This window comes from Photinus pyralis, unplaced genomic scaffold (genome assembly GCF_008802855.1).
Source record: "Photinus pyralis isolate 1611_PpyrPB1 unplaced genomic scaffold, Ppyr1.3 Ppyr1.4_LG8, whole genome shotgun sequence".
In the NCBI taxonomy this organism is placed as follows: Eukaryota; Metazoa; Arthropoda; class Insecta; order Coleoptera; family Lampyridae; genus Photinus; species Photinus pyralis.
This window is the reverse complement of record NW_022170819.1, coordinates 15,500,895-15,523,603: the sequence shown is the minus strand read 5'-3', so window position 1 is coordinate 15,523,603 and position 22,709 is coordinate 15,500,895. Positions and strand designations below refer to the sequence as shown.

The 22,709-nt window shown below is 36.0% G+C and overlaps 1 protein-coding gene across 3 annotated transcripts; it reads right to left on the bottom strand.

Moving 5' to 3' along the window:
• Positions 1-303: 303 nt before the first annotated feature.
• On the bottom strand, positions 304-22,414 carry LOC116177651 (casein kinase I-like). Of its 3 annotated transcripts, none has more exons than XM_031496674.1 (8): positions 22,013-22,409; positions 21,787-21,897; positions 21,403-21,738; positions 12,808-13,010; positions 12,593-12,752; positions 12,363-12,536; positions 3,711-3,822; positions 304-1,767 (listed from the first exon to the last, which is right to left on the bottom strand). In XM_031496674.1, the coding sequence occupies exons 1-8, from the start codon at positions 22,086-22,088 to the stop codon at positions 1,704-1,706; spliced, it is 1,236 nt and encodes a 411-aa protein (XP_031352534.1). In that variant the 5' UTR covers positions 22,089-22,409; the 3' UTR covers positions 304-1,703. The 3 variants fall into 3 exon arrangements, with proteins under 3 accessions (XP_031352534.1, XP_031352533.1, XP_031352532.1); XM_031496673.1 differs by having other exon boundaries at positions 304-1,763; positions 22,013-22,408; XM_031496672.1 differs by having other exon boundaries at positions 304-1,763; positions 21,403-21,897; positions 22,013-22,414.
• Between the last annotated feature and the right edge of the window lie 295 nt (positions 22,415-22,709).

Below are 22,709 nucleotides of genomic sequence, written 5' to 3'. Positions count from 1 at the left end.
TTGATTTTAATGTCTATTATAATGCACACTCAAAAAAATATCATTTCCTTTCTACTGTTAAGTAGGTAGTATGTCAAATTTAACAATGCTTAATTGTAGACGTTATCAACAAAAACCAAAACATTTTCTTCAGTGTTCTGTTAAAACAAAACAGGATATTTTTAAAGACTGAAGCATTTGAATTTCATAAAGTCTTCCATTGTGGCAGGAACTCGTTAAAAAAGGAACTTACTCGGAGCACACTAGTTGCATATTTCCAATCATTACAGACTGCCGCTATTTGTGCATTACATAACCACTATAACAAATCTAAATATTGTATTGAAATACAGACTGCATGCCTTCATTAATACCTGCAACACATAGACCAACTACATAAATGCCAATTTTGTACTACATAGGACCTTTAGTAAAAGTTTGCGCCATTAACCTAACATAAAAAACTTAACTCGTAACAGACCTGACGAAAACGAAAGGAAGTCATCTCATATTCCTACGTGGGTTACTTTATTAATACAAAATTAACAATCAACATTCAATGTCGATTAGGTATATTAAATTTTTTGCATATAAAAAATTCGGAGATGAGTTATATATCGTAATATATTATATATTAAGTGGGTAATCCAGTTCTCTATAAAACTACAAACAACATCGTTATTATTACACCACTCTATTATCGTAAAGACTCAGTCATTGTAATCGAATGGGTACAGAATAACATACATTATATATAGACAATTAAAAAAGATCTCTCAGCTAAACAGCAACAAAATTATTCTTCGATGTTCAATATTTCAACACTACAAAGGGAGGTTAGTGTTCATGAGCCAAAATAATTCAAAAACCTCCTTTCGCGTATTGCATTGCAGATCATCAAAAATCTGGCGCGACCCATTCTGATGACCTATGAACGATGAGTTGAGGTTATGTGTACAAAAATGAACATGAAAATAATAGTTACAATGCTATATTTTAATTAGTGATAGTTTGGTATAGTGTACACTTTATAATAATCACATTATCAGTATCATTCAATAACCCGCTCGGTATTGTTACCACATTACTAATAACTTTATACACCTACAGTTACTTGTGTAATTAGTGGAAGTTATGATTAAAAACAGGAAAACCAAACTCCCTCGCTACAATCTGGACGTGGAAATGTAACTTTTGAAAATGTATTTACGATTCTTAGTAATAATGATGTGCCGATATTATACACTAATACAATATTACAAACAAATCAGTCTCAATATATACAAAAATTTTTTCAAGAATCATTCTTAAACTTAGCACTAACCAATCTCGATCACACTTCAATAACATAGAAAGTGTATTATGTGCACTGCTATTTCTAAAATATCCTTAGTACAGTTGCGTACAGTTTTGCTGTACTTATGTTCCTCTATAAATTTATAGTTAGTTTAAATTTCACTATTCACACTGAGTATTTAATCAGATTTTTTTTGTAATTTACACAACCAAAATTGTATAATACGGATCATAATTTTATAGACGAACACTACCAGTATTGAAGTCATATATAAATAAATTGCAGGAGAAAATGCTTATGTACAAAAACAGTTGAAACATCACAATGTTCTTTAATTTCTAATAAGATACACAATATAAATTGGTACCACCGACGACACTCTTACTTTTTGAGCCGGGTAGGTGGATCCTTAGAACCGCTGCCTCTTCTAGCTGGCACGACCTGGCACGTTGCCTGGGTTGGGGGCACCGTTGCCACTCCGGAGGCGCTTCCAATACAAATAAACATCACACATAGGTTTGGAACCGCACAGCAAGGGTGATGAGTGATGAAGAATGAATGGACATGAACGGAAATAATAAGAGAAAAAAAAAGATTTAAAATCATGACCTTTTGAATAATGGATACAAGACATGTACGTATTTAACAGTCACCGTTATCGCTGAAGTGCTCGTGCGAATTTGAATGCAACAAATTACAAATTAACTTTTTTAAACGCCCTTTCAATCATATTCAGCTGCAAAAACAAGTTTGTTTTCTTTGAACACTGTGTATATAGATAAATGTCAATTTTATTGTTATCTAATATAAAAACAGTACGTCAATCACAACAAAACTTATGTCTTTTTCTTCGCATGGGCTAGATAAAGATGAAAATATAATAGCATAATTTGTGTACACCTCACAGACGACCAGTTTTTTATACTAGACGACGCCTAGGAATTAAAGTGGGAGCTATTCCTACGTTTCGTAACATACGTACTTACTTTCATTAACCAATAGGTTAGAAATTTGCGGCTATAAGAAATGTGATACGTGTACCGCTTCATAATGAAAAAGAACAAAACTAACATTAGAGAAAATAAAGCGCGTTAAGATAAGAAACAAGTGTACAAGTAGATAAGAGTCAAAACGTTACAGTGTTGCCACGATCTCACAGACCTCAAAGTTCCATTTTGCGAAAAGCTGAGTACGTGATGAAAATACGGGATTTGTATAAGAGTACGAAAAAGGGAGTCGTTTCGTATTTGGAATTCAGCGAGGTACATAAGTGAAAATCTGGTGGGAGAGCTTACTAGAATCTTCGAAGAGAATCCATGTCGGTCGAGCGCTACATTTTTCGATCGTGTATTAATCTCTGAGCCAAACCCTTGGGTGCAAAATTACATATCGTGAGCGTAAAACAAAATTCCTCGCTAGGCGAATATTGTGATTTGTGCTATTTTGGAGTGAACATTTTTCATTTCGATGCATTGTTAGAACAAGGTGTTCGCCCTTAAATAAGTTATTATCACGAAAGAGTTGGGGTCCAAGGTGCAAAACATTGCGTTGCGCTATTTTTGTGAGTGGCTATACTCTATTCATTTTAAGAAGGTAGCGGTAGAAAGCATAGGGAAGCTTTGACCTTCACTGTGATTGGTTAAACCACGAGTCTGTATTACGCCGACAAATAAAATGTGTGACCAAGGAAACTAAAATTGGAACGAGAAATCAAACAAATCAATTTATATGAGTATTTATTTGAAAGTGATCAAACCAGAGCATCAGGTTTTAATTTTCAGATCAGTGGAGATAAAGAACAATGGAACACTTATTCAGTACGGAGCTAGGTGTGGTATTAATTATTTCACGCAAAAAATTAATTGTTACAGTAAAATTTTTACCAGTACCATAGAGAATAACATTTATTTTCTACAAGGAGGGTTTCTAACCCCTGTAAATGTAACTATCCCGTTACACATGGTAATTAAGAATCCCAAGTATTTGACCTCCCGCCCCGTGTGCTTCTCCCATACCAACCCTAAATCCCTTTTCAATTTAAAGTCAACCTGATAACCGTTACGCCATCTGTGCATTTCTCGTGCAAGTTCATTGTAGTTAGTTTCGTTGGTAAAGTTTTCACTTCCTAGTTTTCTTATTCTCCCGCTAGAGGTCACCTGAATGTACCTTTCTGTACTATTTGTATTATTAAGAAAAACCCCCAGAGCAAAATTGTCAGCGATTTTTCCCTACAAATGGCAGGATAAAAATGATTCTGAATACAAAAGAGAAGTTTATTCACAAAATGTTCGTTGTCTAAGTTCACAATTTAAAGGAACTGAACAAAAATCATTTCTGGCCCACCTTCTGCTAGAGAAAAACAGACTCGGATGAAACGTGACAAGAAATAAATGTGAGCGAAAAATTAATACACTGAAAATAGTATAATACTCACTTGGCTTGTTTGGAATTACTAATATCGGAAGTTGAAGCGTTAGGCGCCGCCTGACCAGCTCTTAATCTCATCGATATTCTTCTCTCTTGACTAAAATAAATGCGAGGTGAATCTACAAAATAGATAAAGTTTTGTTGTTCAACGCTTTATTAAATGATTCTAGAAAAACTATGCACACAGCTAGCAAATTTGTTTCGGTATAATGTATTCTGATTTGTCATTTCTACACTGTTTAAGAACGCATTGGTATGCAATATTTTGTGTCTGCTTGCATCAATGAATAGAGTGGAAACACAATCGGTGATAAACCCACACAAACCTTTAAGGACATACGTGTTAGAACTAAATTTAAACATCTGGAAATATTTGTATAGGATTTGTAAAAGTTTTATCTCAGGTCATTGCGATAAGAGTTGTTTTTCGCTGCGTAAAAGTTAATTAGTTTCAAGATAAAAAACGCGGGTGCAGTTTATCGTTCAGCGACGCATTAATTTATTAAGTGGAGGTAAAAGTTAAAAAGAAAAGGAAATGGTTTTTAATAGAGGAGACCGACGTCAATTGTAGCTTGTCTGTTTTGGTGGGCGCTGAAACGTAGCCGCTTATTGTTTTGGTGATTGACAGTTTGGCGTTATTTAAGCGTATTATTGCAATACAGTTCGTCTTGTCAGTTTGAAAGACAGTCAAGTCTTTATAATCGTAAAGTTCATGAACGTCAGTTGAGCGCTTTAAGAGATTTTTACTTGGTAACAGGCATTCTAATAGATGCTCTTGGACTTGCTTCAAAATATCTATTATTTATTGTTGTTCTCGATTTTCCAATAAATACAATTGTATTGGCATGTGATCTGGTTCCTAATCTTCGAAAGTATCTATGTGATGGCACTTCTCTTTCAGGATATTTCTCCCGATGCATTCTAACCGCAGCAAAGGTATTTTTTCTTGCCAAAATGTACACTTCGTAGATATCAACTTTTCCATTATGAGTAAAATTATGTATTTTTCTATTAAATTGAGGTTATTCAGCATTCCCAAAACAATAATAATTTAATAATAGCAACCGACAGGTGTTATAAACAACACAGTGTTATTGTTTCGGTCACACCACCCTTAAATTTGAATCCATATTCAACTGGTTTCTTCCACAGCACACTTATTTTAGGTAATTACAATGAAATAAATCTAAACATGCAAACAAAGTTGATACCTATCCACAGTTGGCGAACCACTGGTTAGGAAATTTTTTTTCGTGCTCATTAAAATAATCTTGTAACATAGAAATTGCTTGCTAATTTAACCGACCTTGTACTCATTTACTGCTTGAGATAGCAATAGTGGACCCAATACAATGAACACCCTGCGCGCCCTACATCCCTCGACGCAATTGGTCCTCAGAAAATAATACTAGACTTCCCTACCTTGTTATATAATGCCCTATAGTAATAACTTTGATATACATAAGTATACCTACATTTTGGTAACAAAATAATTATTGTGTTTTCACTTGTTCTTTTATTTATGTGCCAAGGAGCTCAAAAAACAATTTAACAAGGAAAAGTTCCGATTGATGAACTATATCCTACCTACCTGAAGCTGTAGCTTGTAAGCTACTGGAGCAACAGTATGACTCCCATTTTAATGCACTATTTCAAAGCAGTGGAAAAATGGAAAGCACTATAATCATTTCACACATGCTCAACAAAACTGTTCAACATGAAGGTGGTCTTGATATCTTTTGGTATTTTATGGAAAATGGAAAATAATAAAAGAACTTCAGTCAGAGCGCCCCTATGCTAAGTACTGGAGAGAATCTAAAATCACTATAGGTATAGGGTGTAACAATTAAATGCGTTAAACAAGTAATCCTTCCCACTAGCGATTGGATAAAGTGTATTTTAGGTAGATCTTCTACCTATTGTAATGGTATCAGCGTATTTATAGGTTTACATTCCGCCATATTGGAACAAACATGGAACAAACTGACTGACACTTTTATAGAAATCTACCTACACCTGATCGGCCGAACCGAAAGGGATCTTTTTAAATGTATTTTACGTATTTTGCAAAATATAGACAAGTAAAAAGCGTTCAATCAGCGATTATAAAGCATCTGCCATATGTTCCATTTTTCAGGAAGTTTTTCGGATAGGTATTCTCTCACAATTAGACTAGGTACGCCATCCTGCTCTTTTTTTTTGTGTCTTACATCGTTGCATTCGAAATAAAAAAATGCCACTCAATACAGTGTGTACTTTTTTTACGGGCCATATAAAAAAAATGTTGATGATGATTTCTCCGAAACACAACATTTATTGAAGACAAATACCTTGATATATTAATACAGGAAACTCACATTGCAAACCGGTCGCAAATTACAGCGCCACGACGTCGCGGTAGGAAGTGTCAACAGTAAGCTGTCATACCTACTTTGTTTAAACGTTATTGATGGTTTTACGTGCTTTGTGACAGATATTGTTATGGATAAATTGATAATATTGAGGTATTTAGTAATATCACATACCTTGGATATTAAATAACCTTGTTTGCTTCTTAATTTTTCGTCATTCCACACCGGACCGTGTAGATGGCGCTCTTTTCCGTGTCCCGCGTTACGCAAATGCAAATAGTGGCGAGTTTCCTGTATTTATATATTAAGGTATTTGTCAAAGATCTCTCAAAGTCTCTTGTACAGTTCAAAAAGTGGCAATGAGAGAAATTTTTTTTGTACCTGTGCAAATAACATCAGAAAAAAATAAGAACGTGCAGCAAATCTCGGATTTTCTGGCATACCTTTGGAAATAATCGCAATTTTAAAGCATGATAATAGCTGTTTAATTTCGCAACTTTTCCCTAATTTGACCATTGTCGTATCTTCTATGGTTTCCGAGCTCCCCATGATACAGGAGACATCCTTATAATAATATAATAATAATGTTTATTGTTGTTCAACAGAGTCATAATCCATATATGAACAATCGCAAAAAAAAGATAAATGTAAAGTCACTAAATATAGAAAGTACCGCAATCATCCGCCATTTTTGGGCAAATTTGCTGCCAACTTAAAAAAATTGACAAATAAAATTTGAATAGTTGTCATTTTTTATAACCTAACTTCATAGTACTGTCATGTTTTATAAAAATATATACAGATATCTCCAAACAGGTGGAACAATCCCTAACATTAAAGTTACTAGAATCTGGTAACTTCCGTCATTTTTGGGAAAAAATCATGCGTTCTCTCTCTAACACACGAGCCCAATGGATTACGGTACTTTCTATATTTAGTGACTTTAGATAAATGAATCGTTAAGCGCATACTGCAGTATTAAAACTATAGTAGGAACTAATATTTAAAATAGAAAACATAAAAATCAATATAAATATTGCAGTAAGTAATTGTAACTATACTTCATTCACTATAAGAAGGTAGTAGATGGCGCTGTGTTTGAAGATAAACACACACAGGGAAAATATAAAACGGCACCAAATTATTGTAGAGTAGAAATATTCAGCACTGCGAACAGAAATAAATCTTTGACAATAACAACTAATGACACTTCGGCAGTTTAGTTGGCAACATAAACTACCACCTTACAAAATTCAGCAGTCGTTTTATGTTTCATTGTAATACTGACTCGTGTTTTAACCAATCACAGTAAAGGTCAAAGCTTCCCTATGCTTTCTACCGCTACCTTCTTAAAATGAATACAGTATAGTAGAATAAATAAGTACCTTTGACAATTAAGTTCTAAACTAAAAATAGAATATCGATAAAAAGAGAATTAACAAAAAAAAAATAAATAAAGAAAATGAAGCAAAAAAAAAGGATGATGACACGCTTTTAGGATAGAAAGCACAAACCAAAATTACAATTTTCAGTTAACTATAAACAAAGCTTAAAACAGTGCATAATGAGTTGTAGGTAATGAATGTCACAGTTCTGGCAAATATTATAATTACTGGACATTATTAAGGAGGGAGTTCTGCGAAGGAGATTGGATTTGGGAGTAGGATATGTGAAGGTTTTTAAGTGCCTAGTAGAATGCGTTGGAATGGTAAAGGATAGCTTGTGAAGTAAGTAGGGACAATCTAAATAACTGTTGGTTAGTTTGTAAAGGAACTTAATGCTATTCGCAACTCGTCTATGGACACAGTGTATAAAAATTCGCTTATAAAAAAAGCTTTGAACAATCTACAGAATAAAAATATTTAAAAACAAAGCTGCCAAACAGTTTTTACATTTGAATTTCTTTCCTACATCAGTTTTTTTTAAGAATAAGTAATGTGGCTCTAGGGGTTCATGGGTATGAAGTAATTTATGTATGGTTCTATATGAAGGAATATCACAATTTTTTTTTCTCGTTGGTCCAAGATTTACCGAAAAATTTTTCTCACATCACCGTTTAGAAGTAATCCATTGTGTGGTAAGAATTTTTGAAAATGGTTGAGTGAAGTTATCCCAAATTTCTTAACATTGCAGAGAAAAAAATAATGAAACACCAATGTCGCACTTTTTTCTTCCTTTTCTCATTTACTCACATATCAATTACCTAAGTAATATTAGATTGTCAAGTACATACATAAATTTTTTTTAAGCGCCCTAACACAACATTTTGAGCAATCCTTTTATATGGGAAACATGTTTATTTTGGTCCCATCCGTACTTAACTGTTCTACCCCATTCCATACCTATATCTGTGATATTATTGGATTGGGAAAATGAAGAACTAGTTCATGATCTTGCTATTAGATTTCAGGAAAAAAAATAAAAATAAATACGTCAGCGTGGATAGTCTCATAATAATTATTTCTTTAAGGAAATTCTTGGTACCTGCCAATTTAAACTTAGTATCTGTCAATTGAGACTAATCTGTATTCATTTTAAGAAGGTAGCGGTCAAGGATACTATATAATATAAGGATTGCTCGATCCCTATACTTGTAATGTTGCCCAAGTTTAAGTCATATGTGACGTCACCAACGGACCTGGCTGTCAGAATTGACAGTTATAATTTGCTAAGTTGTCAACGTATTTGCATGGACGCCAGGACGCCGATGTGCAATATTAGACTGTAACAACAGCCGTGTTTGCACAAAAATCACTAACCCGGAAGTCATTTACCATAACTTCCCTAAAACCGATGGATTAATACGCAAGGAATGGATATGGTGCTGCAAGCGTTTCTAATTTAAATGCCTGCCTACAACACCCATTTGAACGTATTTTATGGTAATCCTAAAGGTCGATTCTCATGAGAGCAGCACCGAGCCGCGCGGCACAGAGCAGCGCGGCGCGTCGCTAGCAGCAAATTGTAGAGGGGTATTCCCACTTAAGCACCATTTGGAAGCGTGACGAAGCAGCGTTTCTGTTTGTGTTCAGTTTAAGGGAGTTAAGAAGAGCCATCATCGTCATCATCACCAGATGATTTCATAATATTTACAGCGGCACTATGCCATGTACACGACGAAAAAAGAAGAAAAAGAAAGCGGACGAGTACAATTAATTTTTCTATTCTTTGTCCGTCCATAGCGAATCCACTAACACACGCAAGCTCAACACAGAAGACAAATAAATCAGTGGCGGCTCGTGGATTTTTGTAGGGTAGTGCCAGAATTTTCTAGTAATTAATAACCCATACCTAAAATCCTAAAAGTACGATGTTCAATTGACAATTGGACACATTTTGAAAATATTTATTATTACGCTTGTACTTCTCTATCATCAAAAGTAATTAGATACAAACGCTAATGCAAATTACCGATAATTTTTTTGAAAGCATGTCTAAAAACTGCACGAGTTTATTTTAATATTGTGATTAACACGTTCGCTGCGGTACCGCTCAAAGTTGTCTCGTCGTTTCAGCGGCACCAGGCACATGTGTCTGGTGAGTGTTCTTTTCATTGTGACGATACCAGACAAATGTGTCTGGTATGATTGATTTTTTTTTATGATAATTTTTATCAACATGTGAAATTATTAAACGGTAATTTTTATGATCTTTACTTGAAAATTGTTCAATGAATGACGAACTTCAGTCGCAAGTGGCTAAATCAAAGGGTTGGAGAAAAATTCAACAACTAATATGAATACATTTATTTCGAAGAAACCATACAGTTATGTAACAAAAATTTATTCTAATTCACTTTAGCAATATTATTGTGTTTTTCATTAAAGCACGAGAGACACATAGCTGGTTTCTTTTCACAATCAGCACAATAACTGGACACTTTGGTAACTTTCTTGTCTGCTTCCTTACTAGATAAGGTAACTCTTAACTTTTTGTAGCAGCCAACACAGTTTCGACGGCGTTTTTTCCCTGGACCTTGTTCGACAGCGAATGTATGTATTCTTTTGGGAGTGGTTGCTGAGCTCATATTCTGTGCTCCAGAACCTTCTTCTACAAGCGCAAATGCAAGATTCTCCCTGAACTGTAGCATGTTCATGTTCTGGTTGTTTTTGTTCATTTGAAATAGAGGAAATACTATCTTGCTTCAACAAATTCAATATTTTTTTGCTACGCGAAGCCATTATAAACAATAGCAGTATCCGTAATCACCTACACATCCTGCAACACGTGCTCAAGCTGTACCGGACACATATGCCTGGTGCCGCACATGCGTAAACCTATTTTCACCGGGTACGATACCAGACACATATGCTTGGTAGACACTATGCACTATAAAGTAGATAAGTTGCGCATGAGGGTCATATAGGTACCTGTAACGCTGCTATTGGTTAAGTGTGTGTTAAGATATATCCTTCGTTGGAATGGGATAGATGGCATAATGAGTAGCCGCCGGAACGAAATTAGAGCTACCAGACCTATATGACTGGTATCGCAGCGAACGTGTTAACATTGTAATGCAGTTTTTTTACTGACAATTTGCTTGAATAAAAAATTATCAGGTCTACTTTTGATGAAGTACAACTAACGAGTGTAATTCGGGAGAATATTACTTGAATAATTCAGCTACTTTTTGATAAATTACGCTTAAAGTGTGACATTTTGGCGACTTAATTTGTGTCAAATTGGGCATAAGCACTTGTATAAAAACACTAATTTAACAATTATTTTGCGTTGTTATAGGTACTATAGATACGGAAGCTATATGGGAATTATCGCCGGGATCTATGACCTGCCGGCAAACTTCACTGTACTTTAATTGAATTGAGAGATAATTTCCCGGTTCTGCTTCATATGGTATTTATTACATTACATATGAGGGTAATATTCTACATAAATAACCTCCAACTCTCAAACGTAAAGCTAGAAATTACGTTCAAAACCAAACAAACAAATGATTGCCAAGGACGAGCCAGGCACAAGCTTCGGTTTAATTTTCCGTTTAAGTATACGTAATGTGTGTGCTACGACGCGCCTAGATCTTTGTCGCTCTCATGAGATGTTAAAATCTATCTCTCTCTTCAAGCGAGCCAAAGTGAAAATGGCTCATATTGATGATGCATCGCGGGTGGCTGATGTGTACTGTACGTATAGCGCTGCATGCGGCTGCCAAACTTTAAATTATTTATTATTTTTGAAGGAAATTATAAGAAAATTTAAATATTTCGAAAATAATAAAATATGTTTGAGCGGAATGGAGGGTAGTGCCATGGCTCAGTGGCACTACCCCACGGGCCGCCACTGAAATAAATGCTTTTCACAAGCCGCAGCACCACGCTGATCTGCTTCGCTCCTCGATTCCCACTTGTCCTTCTACACGCAGAGCGGCGCGTTTCAAAACAGCGCCGCGTATTCCAATGCTTCCCGACGCGTTTAAAATTTGCTGCGCTGCACCGCGCCGCTCTGCTCTGCACCGCTCTGCCTAGGTGAAAACGGATCTACTTATTTACATGCGAACAATTGAGAGCAGCTTTTCACCGCGCCGCGCTGCTCGATGCTGCTATAATGGGAATCGGCCTTAATCAAAGCATGCGCTGGTACTGGGTCCGCGAGTGACGTCACTACACGCGGCGAAAAAATTCAGTGATCGAGCAATCCTTATATTATATAGTATCCTTGGGTAGCGGTAGAAAGCACAGGGAAGCTTTGACCTTCACTGTGATTGGTTAAAACACGAGTCAGTATTACAATGAAACATAAAACGACTGGTGAATTTTGTAAGGTGGTAGTTTGTGTTTCCAACTAAACTGCCGAAGTGTCATTAGTTGTTATTGTGAAAGATTTATTTCTGAATATTTCTACTTTACAATAATTTGGTGCCGTTTTATATTTTTCCTGTGTGTGTTTATCTTCAAACACAGCGCCATCTACTACCTTCTTATAATGAATGCAGTATATCTCTGAAGGGACATTTCCTATCTGTCATTAGTCAATTGTCACAATTTGTCCATAATCATTTAATATTTGTCAATAAGTGTCAGTCCACAGGTCCAGTCTCATTCCTTTAAAAAAAATAATTGTGTCCTGACACTCCTGCGTAATTTACCGAAATAGCTGTTGCACAGCGTTCTACCTTTCCTACTATGTGTTCATCCACCTATAAGTGTTATTAATTAAACGAATGAGTAAATTTGCAACACAAATTGTATTTATTCACAATATTTTACAAAAAAAGAAAAGTGAAATGACAAAACAGAATATTGTCGCTACATTGCATCCGAGAACCTCAATTGAGTTACATCGTTACTTACCACTCGTAATAATATCTTCGAGAGGATTTACGGGTGCATTGTTAGAAACGGTAATTGTTCGTCTCGTCCTCGCCTGCGGCGCCGAAGGTGTGGAATCGCCCGGCGTTACGGCGTGCGACTCGTACCTCTGACCCGAACGGGTTGCGTCCTCTACGTGGCCAGCGCGCGACCCGCCTTAAACATTGCAAGTTGCCATTAACCATCAAAAAAAAAATGTCAGAACCAATTACCAAACTTAAGCATGTTCCAGTCAAATACATAGTCATATGTAAAACCTTGTTTATGAAATAATGTCCTAAATAGTTGTCTTAAATAACCATAGTCCGGCCTCTCTCCAAAGCGTAATTGTCGGCAATAATTCAAGTACGTGGGAAACTCAATCGGATAACCCTAAAATCAGGACAGGTGCCAATTGTTCGGAAAGGATCAAGCAAGTTTACGGTACCTTGCAGAGATCTTCGATGGGAGTCGACATTTTCTTTTCGGAAATTCGTTCATACTTTTGCCGCTTCGTGGCCGCCTTCAATCCCTGCCATGGTAACGAACCTCTATTGAAGTACATTAAAACGTAGCCGAGAGACTCCAAGTCGTCTCGCCTCGACTGTTCTATACCTAAATGTGTGTTTACGCTCGCGTATCGCGCCGTACCTAAAACAATAAATTTTCGATTAGTCTGCTGCAAAGGATTCAATCATAGTCAGATCTATGTATAAAACTCTTTTTTTAATTTCCCATTTTTCGTTTATAAAATGTTTCTTTGGCTATTTTATGTAACCCCCATTTCCTATATTCTTCTCTTGTCCGGTAACGAGACCGGAAACTGTATCACTTTTTTTTTGTGAAAAAAGCCGGAAGCCATCCGCCGCCTTCTTGATCCCAGGAAACCGTTCCTTTATCCACCTTAGCCCGCGGACAGGTTTACGTGACACCTCAATGTAAATCAAACTTGCTTACTTAACTAATGCTAAATTGTGCTTTGAATTTGCAGCAACGTAACCGCAAATAAAAACGACCAAACTTACAAGAATTGTAAGGAAGTGAGGCGGCGCATCCTCCAAGATTTTGTACCAATACATCGAAACAAGAAAACCTCGACCTCTACAAATAGGGACTTTGAAAATCAAGTCAAAAACTGTTACAGCAATTTTTAGCGCGCTATTGTCCGCACTTTCTCCGTCTGTCCGTCTGTATCACTATAGTAGTCCTCCAGTTTAAGCTTTCTAGTTGAGGTTTCTTTCTTATACCACAGATTAAATACGGTATTTCATCTGTGCTTATACGGTGTTCATTTCCTTCTCGAGTTATTACTGATTCTGTACGGGGAAAATGCGCTTTCGTCAGTCGCGAGTGACCTCGTTTTTAACTTGTTTTTTCCTTTTAATTTTTCCCTCGGCTAACTTAAACATGAAAGGTGAACCAATTCTACATTCGCCAGGGATTTTCAGAAATTAAGTAAATAATTTTACGAGCGCAAAACTGCTATTGAATGCGAACATTTTACTGCAGGGTAAAAGCGTAATCCACAAAAAAAAATGATTGAAATCCTGAATCTATAATCTGTAATATGTTGATTGAAAGAACACCCAGCTTCCTATTTATATGTCTAGTTTTTTTTATTCTCAAAACCTTGACTTATTTATAGCAAAAAAAATACGAAACTATTGCTCTGACCTTACAGAAACAGGTACTAATTTCTTCTTTATTTAGGCTTTTACACACATGTGAATTGCATAATTTACAATTAGTAATTATTTCATTAGCACACAACAATGTCATATCATGTAAATTGCAATGCCCATTTCAAGAGTGTGTTATGAAACGTGCCCATTGTGCGTTCACTAGAATAAAGGATCGTTTCCAACTTGCATAATTATATTTATTGGTAAATTTCGCGTTCTATATAATCATTGAATAAAAACACTATATAGTGTTTTTATTCAATGATATAATGTTTCTCTCACATAACAAAGTATCTCCCCAACGGCACCCATAAAAACGTAGCTTTCATGTTTTTATTGGTGTGAAGGGCATTTATTTAAGGATCTCAAATTCTAACTAAAATATGGAGCACATCTTACTTTATCTGGTTTTATTGTTATTAATCTTGATCATGTTAAGAACTTAAGAATTTAAAAAAATGCACTATTTATTCGTTTTGGCGATCCGTCGGTCTGTCTGGATGCACCTCTACTATTTAGAAATTGTCCTAGAGTCGACACAATTTTTTTTTAAACACGGACTTTGAATTTGACTGAATAGGGCTTTCATTGGTTTGTGACTTTGGGGAAGGGGGAAGTGATAATTATTTTCGAAAAAAATTAAAACCATTTGCTAAAAAGTTAGAATCTTCTACCTGACATATATTATATACAGTACGTTCCAATAAAAGGTTCACTATTTTTTCACCTTTCGAAAAAAGTTATTCTTTCCTGCTTGTTCTAAAACTTGAAATGTACGATTTAGTTTTCCTTTAAAATGCGAGGTTTTCGAATAAGTACAAAAAAACCTATTTGGCAACAAAAGTCCAAATAATGACAGATCAAATCATGTAATCACAAACCCATAGCGCATTTTCCAGATGTTTCCCTTTATGTTTTCCTCATGTTCATCTCAAATTCTACTCAAGTTCTTTTTTTCCTTTCATGTTCCTCAAAGATTTCTCAGTTGCTCTTAAGTTCCTCTCAAGTTCTCTTTGCAAGGTTCTACAAATGTCCACCTCAAATTCGTTTTTCTATTTCGATTTTTAAATGTTCTTATTAACGCACTGTTTTCCGCTCAAAACAGTGCGTTAATGAGACCTATTAACGCACCGTTTTTAAGTTGGTATTAAAGAGGAAAACCTAAATTCACTACCCTATTTGACATTCGATTGTATTTATTTACAAATTAGGGTTATGTTTTGATGTACAGAAAGACAAGATTCCCTTTCTATTTGATTAAAAGCGAGACATGTAAGGCTGATAAAGTGTTAATCAAATTACAAGAACAATATGAAAAAACCACTTATTACTTTCTCCCAAAACTCAAAAGGGAATTAAATATTACGGTATGTAGCGTAAGAACCGAGATATCAACAATGTGGAGCTTTGAGGTAAATTTTTACATTAATGATTAATGCCTCTTTTTGTAGCACGCTCAACATCTACGTGCAATCTGTGACCAATGATTACTAGTACGAATAGTGTACCTATCTTCCAAAATAGACCTACAGGTTATAAAGGAGCTTTCGAATGGGGAAAGGATGACAACGAGGATACCTTCGGAACACATTAAACAATATTTTAAAGAAGCAGCTTATTGCTTTTAGCACTTGTTCTGCGTTATTAATATCGTGAGCCTGATTTGTGTAGTATCGTTATGCTCCTAAGAGGAAGTGACAATCTGAAGCCGAACCTGTCGTAATGAGTGACACGTATCACGTAACAACAACCCACTAAGGACCGATCCGTTAGTGACCGTTAATGGCCAATCGCGAAAGGAAACCTTTGTTTTTCTTTTTATGTCAGTCACCAATATAAGTAGAAGCAGTGTCATAAGGGCGAAATCTGTTAGGTGTTAGCTTTGTCGTTAAATCGACAGTGACACGACTGAATTTCACATAACTTATATAAAAGGACGAAGGACTGTATTTTGCCTTTATGAATTGTTCCACATTTAATGTACTAATTTCTGAAGTTTATTAATTAAAACAAAATTGATGAGTGTATTTATTTAAGTGAAATATTTGGGACGTCGTACTGCCAACTTAATACAACCTGCACTAATACAACTTCTATATCAAAATTCCCTAGTTACAAAAAGTTACTATAACATCATTTTGATAAAAATTTCTCGAAAATATCTTCTCAATAGAAAAAATAGTATAAGAAACTTGTTTCATAAGACGCCCCATCGCACTCGTTCATTAGAAAACTCGCCGCTCGTTTTCTAAACTTGAACTCGTGCGTTAAACGCGCCACTTATGAAACTTGTTTCTTAATATACTATTAAAATTTAGATATTCCAAAAAAATATCTGCAAGTGGGTATAATTATTTGCTATTTAGTAACAATTGCAGTTTACTCTCCATTACGTAATTTTACTCTCACTGACAAATTTGATTGATTGGATTTTCCTTGTATTCCAGCAAATTTTGTGCTTAATTATGGATCTACGAGTCATGCAGAGCTTATTATCAAGAATATTTTTTTTATGAAATGTAAGATATCCTTATTCTCCATTTATATAAAACTTTTTGGAACACACTGTAAGTATATTTAAAAAAATCAAATTTTGTATATTTACAGACCTTTGTAACAATACTTTCTTAGTAGATGACTGATGGGGAAAGGACTTTAACACATAAACCGCCTGGTATCACATTTATCTGGCACTATACAAGGTGCTAGTGAATAAGTGCGACAACCTTCAGGGGGTGATTCTGCATGAAAAAATAATGACAGTTTGCTATATCTTTCGTTTTCCGAGATACAGGGTGTTTTAAAAACTGATTATTTATTTATAAAACTGATCAAGATATACAAATGAAATTTGGTTGGTTTTAAGAGTTAGGTATTTGTTGACAAGAAATAAAAAATTTTATATTCATCATTTTGCATAAAAACGGCATGCCATGCGAAAAAGAAGAAAAACACCCAGTATCTCAGAAAACGCAGCATTTGCGGACAAAAGTTATATAGCAAACTGTCATTATTTTTTCATGCAGAATCACCCCTTGAAGGTTGTCGCACTTATGCACACTGTATAATGCAAGAAGAAACAAGCAGACACTCCATTTTCGAAATATAAACATTCAAGTTTTGACATCATCAGTAGATGCATCTCGTCCAGACGTTCCACTTGCCCTTTATGAGTACCCTCTTCTGACATTTCGTTTTCCAGATATTCGTTTCAACGAATAAATATGCCTAATCCAGACGATTTATTTTCTCTGTGTGAGTACTCTCCTGCGACAAATCGTTTTTGAGATATTTGTTCTTCCAAGTTTTGACATGCCCAGTGGATCGTACCAATCGCTCTTCGTGAGTTCCCTCTCCCGACACTTGGCTGTACACTCAGCATGAAAGATGAAACCGAGGATGAAACCACACCCACACCCCCCCACTCTCCTACTCACATTGATCTCGAAAAGAGTCGCGGAGGAAACTTATAGTTTGTAGAAACCAATTCCTTTTGATGTGACTTTTTATTAAAAAATATCTTGTATGGCAGAACGTGCCCCCCCCCCCCGCGGTTTTGTTTTAAATTTCCACTTGAGGCATGCGTATACAAAATCTGCGACAAATTGGTCGTCGCATGTAAACGTTATGCACATTTTACTTTTGAAAGAAACAGCACCTCAAGGAATACTTTATACCGAAAGATGAAACCGAGGATGAAACCACACCCACACCCCCCCACTCTCCTACTCACATTGATCTCGAAAAGAGTCGCGGAGGAAACTTATAGTTTGTAGAAACCAATTCCTTTTGATGTGACTTTTTATTAAAAAATATCTTGTATGGCAGAACGTGCCCCCCCCCCCCGCGGTTTTGTTTTAAATTTCCACTTGAGGCATGCGTATACAAAATCTGCGACAAATTGGTCGTCGCATGTAAACGTTATGCACATTTTACTTTTGAAAGAAACAGCACCTCAAGGAATACTACCGCCTCCCCCCCCCCAAACCTTTAAGGCAATAAAATTTCATGGCTCTGACTCACCTTCAAGGTATGGGCCACCTATTCCAAGACAATTCCCCTAAAAGTAATTCAAAACCGCCGAAGAGGGTCTGGACGGCAAACGGATGTACAAAACGCAAACATTTAATTCTTAAAAAATGCGCTAAAAATGAGATTCCTCTAGATGGGTGCACACAAAAAAATGTTACACAATTTATCCCCTGACGCAAATACACCGTATCCAACGACTCACAGGCGCCTTAACGCATTTAAAAAGTCAGCACCGTATTTAAGGACCACTCGCCCCCGCCACACAACCAAAAAAAGTTTAAGAAATCCTGCCAAAGAATGAGATATGTACAATTTGTATACTTGGCTTCAAATCTCGTCTTTGTACAAGCATTCTTCTACGAGCCCTCATTTGCTGCCTTCCAGCCAGCCAACCAGCCAACCAATTTGAGATCAAGTTAATACATTTGCAAAAATCTAGGCAATACCTAATATTGCCCATTGCTTGTTGCCAGTTGCATATTGCTCCGGTGTGCGAGTATCCTAAGATATGTCGAATCGCATGTCACTCATAAATCTAACCCAACCCTAACCCCCCCCCCCCTTGTTTGGCCGTCTCTTGTAAAAGACAAAAAAAATTTTCCAGTTGGGTTTTGAGCTTCTGGGGATCAGCCCAGCTTGGTTGGAAACTAATTTGTGACAATTTTAGTTTCACAAAATCAAGGGTACATTTGAGATTTTTAAAAAACGTTTTTTGCATACCAGTATGTGGCATGTTATTTCCTTAACGGTTTAGAGCATAAAGGGGCTTACGGTATTGTGGTTTATACCAGGTGATCAGTCTTTTTGTACTCGAACAAATTGTAAAATAGTTCAAACATAAAGCAACAAATGCCAACATTTTTGGGTTAGATAATATACTTTCGTTCGTACCAACATTGATCTCTGTCTCAGACACTGTGTGGCGTCAGATGGTTCGTATGTTACACCTTTTAGGAACGACATAGAACGCGCCTTTGAACGTTGCGTTGCGGTATCGCGAAACAATGCGGACGTTTCTTGGAACTCTTGATCTCCGCTCTATATGCCATGGATCGTAATAAGGGTACCCACTGCTCGTTTAGTGTTAATAAGACGTCGCGTTGCACGCCAATAATTTACGCGTTGCGACGTGCGGTGACTCCCACGCCTTTATGTATGTCGGCCCTATTGCACGATTTTCTGGCAATCTTTCTTAATTCCCTGCAATCCCTCCGAATTTCCTGCAATCCCTCCGAAATCTTGAAGATTTCCACAATCCATCTACATTTCAACCGGAGTGGTTACCCCTCGGGTTACCCCCTGGTTCGCTCTTTTTGAATTCAGTAATTTATAGCTCTGGCACCCAAACCAAGAAAAATGTCAACTTTTTTAATTATCGAGATATTTTTTCGGAATGTTAACTATACAGGCTGATTCAAATTCGACGACCCCCATGGGGATCTCGGGAACTGTACGAGATACGTAGGTAGTTTAAATTTGGCAAAGTTGCGTATTTTGATGCTTAACAAAATGCATCTTTCAAACTGAAAAAATTCCGACTACTTTCGGAGATATCTGGAAAACACCAACATTTTGCCAAATCGTTTTTATTTTTTACTGAAGTTATTTAAAAGAAATAAATAACACATTATTGGCCACTTTTTTCCTTCTACAAGATGCTAGTTTTAAATCTTAAACCCGACGTTTCGTCTCCGGTTGACCATCATCAACTTTGTTTTTTCTTATGGAAATAATTTTTACTTTTTGTGTCATTTAATAAAGAATTTTTTTCAAAAATGTATCCAAAAATCAAAATAGATCTAGGACTTTCGCACGTTTTCTCAGTTTTTCATTCTGCACAACTTTTCTCAATACGATTTTGTGTGTACCTCGTCTTAGAGCACTTTATGAGTATGTAAAAACGTTTTTTGAACATTTGGAAGGCACCCTTCATGTTGTGAAACTAAAATTATGTCACAAATTTTAGTTTCCAACCAAGCAGGGCTGACCTTGAGAAGCTTAAAATTCAATTCGGACATTTTTTACCATTTAGAAGAGACGACCAAACAATCGGGGACACACTGTATACTACTCTATAAGTCTTATACTACAATATACCAATCTTTTAATAAAGTTATGTTTTTCAAAACAACAAAATGCATCTTTTCAAATTGTTTATTTAACATATATAAAAAAGAAAGACTTTTCCGCCTCAGTTCATATGCCATATCAAATACTGCACCTTCAAAATAAAACTAAAAATTTAAACAAATCAAAGAAAACAAAAATTTGAAAATAAGAATTCAAAAACTTCACAAAAACCTAAGACAATTCAACATTCAAAAAATGCGGAAAATTCCATGATGGGGATCTTAAAACTGGATACCTGAGTAATGAAAAACTTTCCTGAGAAGAACTATTGCGCAAGCGCATCCACTTGTTAGCGAGACCCCCATCTCATGGGTGATAGGCGAGGTGGTAGGTAGACAAAATGTCAAGTTTTATCATTTACATACAGGGTGCCTGCCCCTGGCTCAAGGGGAAAATCATTTCTAGTATACACTACTTGCATTTTGTAAATTTTTTTTGATATTTTAAAATGTTTTTGAGAATTTTTAAGAATTTTTTGGAATTTCCCAGAATTTTTTAGAACTTTTCTGAATGGTCTAGAATTTTTTACCATGCACACTCAATTATTATTTTATACAAACGTTAACTGTAATTTATTCTTGCTGCTGAAATATCTTTGAGAACGGGTGACGACCATGTTCCGGACATCACATCGAATGTCGCATCCAATATTTTGTCTCTTTTATATTTTAGCTGCTAAACGGACAGACATGCCTCAAATCGCTCCTTTGTCATCATACAATACTCCATTTTATCGAACAGTACACTGTACAGACAGATTGCGACACACAGCGAATTACAGTATAAATTCGTGAACAAATCCTAATTTTATTTTCTGATTTACCTTTATGGCGACATTAGGTACAATCCGTAGGTTTGGCACTGCCTCACTTGCCTCATCGGATCAACCGCCACTGATTGCTCTTGTTTCAACGCCCAAGAGCAATAATCACAATGCGAAAAACAATATGGGGCTACTCGACAAATGAATTAAAGAGACACAATTTCTTTGTGAATGGCAGTTATTTGCCACTGGATAAGTATCAAATTTGTACATAGCACTATCAGACATTACTCTCTGTTAACTTCCATCAATAAATACACACAACTCTCAGATAACCCTCTTATATAAAACAATAGCGAAAAAAGAAAAATGTATGCCTTTTGTTTTAGGCGAACACTGTATCCTTAAAATATAAAGAAAATGAAACGAGACTTACCGGTTAAATTTTTGTTCTCCCGATACGGTATGTGCTGATGTGTCCTACCATCACGATATTTCTTAGCTAGTCCGAAATCGATTATGTACACTAAATTACCCTTTTTACCCAATCCCATGAGAAAATTGTCGGGTTTAATATCCCGATGTATAAAATTTCTTGAATGAATAAAATCTACACGTGTAATTAATTGGTCTGCTAATAGTAGCACTGTTTTTAATGAGAAACGCCTCGAACAGAAGTTGAATAAGTCTTCTAAGGAGGGTCCTAACAGTTCCATCACCATCACATTATAATCACCTTCCGAGCCGCACCATTTAATTTGTGGAATACCGACTGTAACGCTACGATTAAACCCTCGATCGAATAGCGGTTTCGACTTACCTCCACCCTGCATCATTTTGTAAAATTTCGATTCGATGTGTAACTGCGGATGCCTCGTTTTTATGCATTCTAATTTGATTGCCACTTCTTCCCCCGTCGAAATGTTTGTGCCTGAAAGAAAGGCGAACGTAAATGCGACGCAAAACTCACTCGCGGATTACATGACATTTTATCTATTGTTTACAAATCAACACCTGATATGAAAAACAAGAAGACGTTCACCCACCTAAATAAATGTCGCCGAAAGAACCGGACCCAATTTTTCGTCCCAGTCTGTATTTATTACCGACTCGAAGTTCCATTCCAAAATAATTTGCGTCAATTCAATCAACAAAAGACATATGAGCTAGGATTCACTTTTTAGGCGGCCATGTTTACTAGCCAACCACTATAGAGGAAGTTTGACGTAATAATAGTTTTTGGAAATGGAATTTTTATAGAAATCTTGAAAACAACAAGCACTACGTACACTACGCTTCAAAATAACTTTCTTTAGAATTTTTTCTTATCACAGATATTTAAACAACCAATTTTTATATGATCTACCTACAAAAAATGACATCTTATCATTAGAATTTTTAGACGACAAGTGAGTAGTAGTGACACACGGTAGTCAAATGGGAAGTTTCCAGTTCATTTACACAATTTATTGTCGACGTACGTCGCTTACATTGAAACGGGAGTTTACCCGTAACAAATAATAGAAAACTGGAAATGTGGGGTCGTAGATATCGTCATGTGCGCTTTACAACTGCAACTGTGCCGAACCACAGAATAGGCATTGTTGTTTGTTATAAGTTCGTTTAAACAATGGTTCGGTCTTGTCATTTTATTTCTAATATACAGTATGTCCCTATCAAAATTCTTTACTTATAGGGCGTTCGCTTTGTCCAGTAAGCCAAAGTCATCAGGCGATATTTACT